At 18.9% G+C, this 8,487-nt stretch overlaps 1 protein-coding gene across 1 annotated transcript, besides 5 other annotated features; it reads right to left on the minus strand.

Moving 5' to 3' along the window:
• Positions 1–1,165, minus strand: EHI_041580 (uncharacterized protein; the record flags this gene model as incomplete). Its single annotated transcript, XM_649518.2, has 1 exon — positions 1–1,165. A coding segment is annotated over one exon (1,165 nt), but the record flags the coding sequence as incomplete, so codon positions are not given.
• Positions 1,166–2,634: 1,469 nt separating this feature from the next.
• Positions 2,635–2,682: a repeat region.
• A 1,197-nt stretch (positions 2,683–3,879) lies between these two features.
• Positions 3,880–4,097: a repeat region.
• Positions 4,004–4,454: a repeat region.
• Positions 4,455–4,478: 24 nt separating this feature from the next.
• Positions 4,479–4,645: a repeat region.
• Positions 4,646–4,722: 77 nt separating this feature from the next.
• Positions 4,723–5,066: a repeat region.
• The last annotated feature ends 3,421 nt before the right edge of the window (positions 5,067–8,487 follow it).

Genomic DNA, 8,487 nt, shown 5'->3' on the forward strand with positions numbered 1-8,487 from the left:
ACAGTATATCTTCTACTTTTCTATTTGTCCATTCTTCGAGTTGTAACATTTCTTCAATTGTGTTCATTCCTTTCATTATTTGCAATCTCTCTTCTTCTTTTCTCTCTTCTTTTATTATTCTTAATTTCTCTAGTTGTTGTATCTTCTTCTCCTGCTCAGTTGTCTTTCTCTCCTGCTCTTGAATCTTCCTCTCGTGTTCTTGTATCTTTTTGTCTTGCTCTTCTTTTTGCTCTTGTATCTTTCTGTCTTGTTCTTCTTTTTGTTTATTTCTTTCTTCTTCTTGTTCTTTTATCTTCCTTTCTTGCTCTTGTATCTTCTTCTCTTGCTCTTGTGTCTTATTCTCTAGTTGTTGTATCTTTCTCTCTTGCTCTTGTGTCTTTCTCTCTTGTTCTTCTTTTTGTTTCTTTCTTTCTTCTTCTTGCTCTTTTATCTTCCTCTCGTATTCTTGTATCTTCCTCTCGTGTTCTTGTATCTTTCTCTCTTGCTCTTGTTTCTTTCTTTCCTCTTCTTCCTCTTGTCTTTTTCTTTCCTCTTCTTCCTCTTCTTGTCTTCTCTCTTCTTCTTCTTCTTGTCTTCTTCTCTCTTCTTCTTCCTCTTGTTGTCTTCTCTCTTCTTCTTCTTGCTGTTGTCTTCTCTCTTCTTCTTCTTTTCTTCTTTCTTCTTCTTGTCTCCTCTTCCTTTCTAAATAATCACTGTAATATGTTTGCCATTCTTCTTTCTTCTTATTAAATTCTGCTGTGATTGTATCTGTTTCTTTTGGTTTTCTGAATAATTTGTTTTTCATTACCATTTCTTCAATTGAAATGATTTTATCAATTAGTTCATTACGTGTTTTACTTAGTGTTTCTTCATCATTATTACATTCTTCTATGATTCTTGACATTTTATTCTTCAGTATTTCTATTTGGTTGATTGTTTCTTGACTTTTTTCTATCACTAATTTTCTTCTTCTTTCTGTTTCATCAATCCTATCAAATATTCCTTCTCCTCTTTTAATTGCTTCTGAGTATGTTTCATTATCTTCTAGTTCAAATACTTCATTTTTAATACTTCCTAAATAATATTGATAATTCTTAGTAGTATCATCAATTGATTGTTGAATATTTGGAAGTGTTTCAACTACTTCTTTAAACAATTGGTTATTCTTGTTTATTAACTCTTCCATTTTAATTTAAATTGATGTTTATAAGTTCAAAATATGTTTAAATAGTTAATCCACGTTATTAACACATCAAGTTAAACATTATTTTTATCATCATTCTACTTTAAATAAATGTTATTTATTTTTATCATTTTTACAATAACAATAAATAAATAATAATATTAATAATATAATAATAATAAAATTATAATATTGTTATTTTCTATAATTAGTTTATTTTATTTTTAGTATTTTTTCATTTTTTTTAAAATAAGAAAAAATTGAAGAGAAGAAAATTCAATTCTGTTTTATTTTTATTATTTCATCGTTTGTGATTTGATTATTCATGTTTTAACAACATTAATTCAATTAAATTAATTTAATAAAGATAATAAATGATAAAGAAAAATAAGATAATAAAATAAGAATAAGAAATAAAAGAGAAAAGAAAAGAAATAATTATTATAAATACACAATGAATAAAAGAAATTAAAATAAAAAGAAATGAAATGAAAATTAAATAAAATTACATTAAATAACATAATAAAAGAAATAATCAGTACTTTAATAATTAAAATATTTAATACGAGAAAATATCAATATTGATAATATTTTTGTTTATTGAAGATGAAATAATAAATAATTTAATCATATTTCATTCTTGTATTTTGATTATTTAACAACATTATCATCATTCATTCTAATTGATAATCTATGAATAAAATTATAATCATTGTCACTAAATAAAAAAATAAATCATTGTTTAATGGAAATTAAAAATTATAATAATAAATATATTTTAAAAATTATGTAAAATTATTTAATCGTTTTTATTCAACCATAACATTACAAATTTATTTTTATTTAATGATGTTTGTATTTCAAACTAATAAACAAAAACAAACTGTCATGTTAAATTATCGATAAATTTATTCGTTTATTTTTAAATATTTTTTATTTCCTTTTATTTCAAAAATATATTTTTTATGTAAAAAATAAATAAAAACAACAATAATGTTTATGTAACATTCGATAAAATATTTTATTTTTAAAAATATTTTGTTGTTTTTCATTTAAATAAAATATGTTGTGAAGAATATTTAAAAAATGTAGAATTGTAGTTATTTATTTCAAATGAAAATGAAATGTTTTTTAATAATAAATAACTTCAATTCATCAAATTGATAAATAAATAATTGACATGTTTAATTGTTATTTAAAACGACTATCAACTAACAACAATCAATGAATATTAAATAAATTAAATTATTTATCCTTTGAAGTACAAGTGATTGAAAATTACATTTTGTAAATTCAAAATTAAGAAGAATGTTTTAAAAGAAAATAATACCGCAAAATCAGAAACTAAAGAAATAAAATGAACATAATGAGAAAGTGATAAATGAGATATATTTATTATTATTATATCTGTGTTACAAGACACAGAAGAACGAAAAGAATATATATGAATAAATAGTTGATTATACTAAATAAATAAAATTAAGGTTTAATAATTTTTAACCTATTGTTCATGTAAGAATAATAGTGTTGATTATATTAAAAAAGAATAAAAAGAATTTTAAATAATTAATATTATTTTGAATTTCAACAAAGTTTTCATAAAATAATAAAACAATGGATAAATTGATATAGAATGTTTTTTCCAATATTAGACATTTAGAGACATGTTTGTATCGTGTTGATTAAATGTTGTTGCTATATCCATAAAGAAGTTCATGAAGAAAAGAAGAAAACAAAAGTAGATAAATATCAACAAAAATTATTGAAATTTTTAATGGAATAACTGGAAAATATTCATTTCCATTGTAATTTAATGAGTCAAAAGGTTCATCTTTTGTTATTATAATACAAAAGGCTAAAATAGAATTGTAATGATGATAATGATAATATTATTAACATTAATTAATGTAGAAGAAGTTGAAAAAAAGAGATATTGATTATCATAGTATTACTAAAGAAAGAGATAAAAAAGATAGAAACATTAAACAAGAAAAGAATAACCAAATAAATAAAAATAAAGAAATTGCAAAGAAATAAAAGAATGAAATATATAGAAGAAATTAATTATTGTGATTTGGAAATTGAAAGAACTGAAATTAAATAAATTATTCTTTCTAAAAAATCAACAAGAAAGAAGAACAAGAAATAAATAAAAGAAATAAATAGAAAACAAAATTACCAAAATATTTATGTCTGTAAAAGAAGATATTGAATTTATTGAACATGAAGAACTAGAAAATATTTTATCAGCAATATTCATCATAAAGAAGAAATAATTAAAAAGTTAATAAATATGTATAATGATTGAACATCATTAGAAAGATAATAGTTATATTTCTACTGTATATTTGATGAAATAATTTAAAAACATTAAATAAAATAAATAAATTTTTATTTAAATTTATTTTGAATAGTTTATTATAAAATATGATAGTTTATATTTTAAATAAACAATAATTTAAATAAAATGAATAATAAATGAAATAATTAATTAATTTATGAAATATGAATATTAAATAATATTTTATTCATTGAAACATTGATTATTTATCATTCTTTTTATTTCATTTTATTTAAATTGAATTATTTCTCATTATTATTCATTTCATTAATTTATTAATATTTAATATTTATTTATTTGAAAGTACAACAAATAATCATTCTTTCTTATTTATTTGTTATTTATTTCTTTTCTTGTTGGTATTCTTGAGATAAGGGATTCGAAGATGGCATGTCAGAGACATCACATAAAAATATAAAATATTTCTATACTTCGAATATCTCAGTTTTCATCTGGTCATGACATGTCTTTGATGAGATAATATCTATTCAAAACGAACTGGTTATTATTTATTAATATTTATTATGAGTAGTTATTATGTAATAATATTATTCATTATTAATTATAAAGATTATTATTTATCAAGAATTATAATTTATTAAAGAAGATGCATATATTATTGTTACTGTTGTATGTACATTTGAATATAATGATATTATCAATGAATGGTGTTTTTTAAGTGGTGTCGGAGATAAAGGAGATGAGTCATAATCATTAGATTATGGATATCCTATCCTTAAAACAACGATATAAAGAATGAGAAATATTATATTACTCATTAAAATCAAAATAAATCTCAGATAACAACTTAAATGAGGAATCATTTAAGTCGAGCATGCTTGCAAAAACTTTATTTGAATAGAAATAAAGCGTGTTGATGAAACTGATTCGCTCACTTCTCAACATGATGAAAAACCTAAAAATAAGGTTAATCATAATTGATTTGTTTTTATGTTATTCTTCTTGGGACTGAATGTATCACATCTGAAACACAACACAAACCATAGTATAATTGATGTTTTAACTCTCTCTATGTTATTATTTGGTTATGACGATATCTTTGAATATGAAATGTATTAGTTAATATTGCAAATTGTACATCAATTTATTATGGTTGAATATTACATAATGTACTATAAGAAATGATATTTATTAATAAACAAATTAAGAAATAAATATGGAAGTATTAATAAATGAAAATAATATAGTAAAGTGTGGTTAAGACTAAAAGAAAATTAATCATAATAATATAGTGGGAATAAAATACTTTCTTCTCTCTTTCATAAATTAAATTAAAATAAAGAAAATGATATTATTTAAAATTAAAATAGAAATCAAACTAAAAGTTAAAAAGAAGAAAGAAAAAAGAAAGAAATCTGAGAAAACTTTAATAGGAAGAAATAAAAGAAAGAAGTGATTTTCTCATACTCATATAAAATCTTAAAGAATATGTTAAAAAAAAAAGAAATTATTCTTTAAAAATAAGTTCAATGATGGGATTAATCTCCACTGATTCAGACAGAATGGATGAAAATTCTATTAACACTTAATTAACTAATTTTTTATTTATTTCATATTATTTATCTGATATTTTAGATTTATTTATTCATTTCTTTTTCTTTATTTATTTATTTATTTTTATTTTATTGAAACCATTTATTTGTTGATTTAAATATTATTATTTGTCAATAAAACATTAATTTTCATTTATTTTATTCCATATTCATTTTAAATGAAATTCTTAGTTATATTCATTACAATAATTAAATAATTTATCAATAATTGAATAAATAAAGAAGAAATAATTCAATTATAATATAAATGAGAAATATTATTTGAAAATAATATAATGAATAAATACTAAATTAAAAATGCATAAAAATAATGTCATTAATCATAATTCATTCAAAACATAAACACATAAAATACATTAATAACAAACACAAAAATATAAAAGAAATTATATGTTAATAAAATACTTTTATTATCAAATATCTTTCTTCTATTTATATTTTAATTTCATTGTTGTGTTATTAAATAATAAATAATATATATTTTATGGAAAATTAAATTTATTTAATTAACGATAAATGAAATTTATTAAAAATAATTGATTTCAATGTGAAATATTCAGAGATATTCAATCTTAATTTTATAAAATATGTAAATAGTAGCAACATGTATTTCATCAATAATTGTATTGATATATCATTTCGCTCAACAATCATGTTCAAAATGAATTTCTAACTATATATTATTCTTTTCTATCAATAACACATTATCTAACACATCAAACTTCATATTTCAATACAATGAAGTTATTATTTCATTGAGTATCAATATATCATCCATTATTTTGTATAACTGGAATTTAACAAATGACTCATTAATTAAAAAATCAACAAGACATTGTGAAAAATACTGTTTTAACTTCAATTTCATTATTTCTTGTAATTCTGTTATATTTCTTGATTTTAATAAAATGATTTTAAATAAACTCTAAATGTAGAATCCATTTCATTGTATATTTAATCAATTTCTTTATTGATTCCATTTCATATATTATAAATATAAATATTTGAACAAAATCATTCATCACACCAATTATTTTTATTCTCATGATTACACTGAACCATATGTTATTCTGAAATATCATGTATCTTATCATCACCATCTTTCTCATTTCTTGTTCTTCTTTCAATTATTCGAATTGAACTGAATGTATAAAATGAAACACATTTCAATTCTTCTCTAATTAGTGTTACTTTCTTTCTTTTCTTATTTCAACTGATTCTTTTGATTGGATATTCATTTAATTAACTTCTCTTCTTCTTCACCAATTATTTTAATTTTAACATATTAATATATTTGTCATTCATCATATCAGAAAATAGTCAATCTATAGATAATTTAAATATTTCTCTTCTATTGAAATAACAAACAAATATAATATTCTATTGAATAATGACATTCTTTTTAGTGACTCAACTGTCATGAAATGTTTATTTTGTTGTTGGTACAATGTATTGAAATTAATTAAATATATAATATGAAATAACAAAATGAAAATGAATATAGATTATATTTTCTATTCTTTTTGAGTTTAAACACAAACATTTTTTGAAATAATGAAACGTCGAATCAAAATGAAAAATATACAATGAATAATATTTCATGATGAGATTAAGTAAAGAATTAAAACGTGTGTTTAAAATGTTGATTGAATTTAATATAACTAATTTATCTTTGATGAAGAACAACAAATCATTATCAAAATAAAATAACAAAATTGATATAATATTTTAATGTAAATACTGTAGAATGTTAAATATATTTTTAATAAAGAAATGAATAAATAATAACAAGAAGACAAATATTCATTTTGTAATTCTTCACTGAAAATATTATCTTTAATATTTCTATTGAATTGATTGAAGATATAAATGAATAAAAATGATTAGATGAATATTTAATTAATTAAAATAATTAAAATAATGTTAGATTGTGTATATTTATAATTATAAATGATATTATCCATTTATACTCAATCTAAAATATTTATTCCGTGTTTTATTGCATTAGTTTTATGTTATTCATTTTGATATTTTATCAATTTATTTAATTAATGAAATGAAGAATAAAACATCATTATATGTTATTATTCATTAAATTTAATAATCATTTATTTCTTTTATAATATTAATATTATTGAGTTGATTATTTATTTCATTTTAATTGTTTGATTTATGAATATTTGTCATTCATATTTATTTTTGTTTATGAAAAAGTATTGAATGATATTTCAATAAGAAGAGAAGTATTATAACAATAAAAATGAATAATAAAATAATTTAATATGTAGATTAATAAAGAATAAAGTATTGTATTATTTGAATCAACACAATAAATCAAAATGTAAACAAATGAAATATTCATATAAATGAATTAAAATGATTCATCATTCTTATTCATTTATTATTTGTATTATTTAATTGAATATATAGAAATGAATAGAAATAATATAATAATCATATTTTAATAAATGTACAATGATAACTTCTACAAATAATAGAAAATATTAACATAATAACAAGAATAAAAATAAAATATAAAAATACAAATAAGAATTCACTTCTTATTAAATAAATACACGTCATTTTCAAATATGATAATTCAAAATGATAAAATAATATCAATAATCAACATTGAATGAAAATATTTATTATAAATTGAATTTCATAAATAATTAATATACACTCATCATAAAATAGAAAGAATAATAAATATATGAAATAATAAATGTATTAAATATAACAAATAAAATGAATAGAAATGAAATAAAAATAATGATAAATAATCATCCTATAATTATAATATCAAATTAAATAAATTAATAAATTAATAATAATGATAATTGATATTAAATCATTTTAAAATAACACAATTAACAAAACAAAAATAAAGAATAATTAATTCAATTAAATATGAATAAATAACATTAATAAATTTCCAAATATATTGAAAATCATTGATAATTAAACATTTTTAATCATCTTTATTTTACATAAATTTTTCAAATGATAGTTTTATAAAATCATTAATATTGTTATTTATTGTTGATTTATTCATAATTTATCACTTCAATACTTAAATGAAATTAATACTTACCTCTACATTTATATTGTTAATATTACAAATAAGAAATGAAATATATTTCATTTATATAAATTATTATTGTTAAATTAAAATAATTAATTGATTAAAATTTTCATTTCATTTTGTTATTCAATTTTATTTATTGTTAATTTTTGTTCATTTATTAATTCTTTCTTCTTTCATTTTCTTCATTAATATCTTTATTATTCTTTTTGTTATTTTTCATAATTTCATCGGGTACGAAAATTAGCAAACAAATAATGCATCTAAATAATTTACAAAAATGAAAAAAGATGCAAAAAAATTAACATCCATAGAATTTTCCATT

The sequence above is a fragment of the Entamoeba histolytica genome, genomic scaffold, assembly GCF_000208925.1.
Source record: "Entamoeba histolytica HM-1:IMSS scf_1104750516915 genomic scaffold, whole genome shotgun sequence".
Taxonomy (NCBI): domain Eukaryota; phylum Evosea; order Mastigamoebida; family Endamoebidae; genus Entamoeba; species Entamoeba histolytica.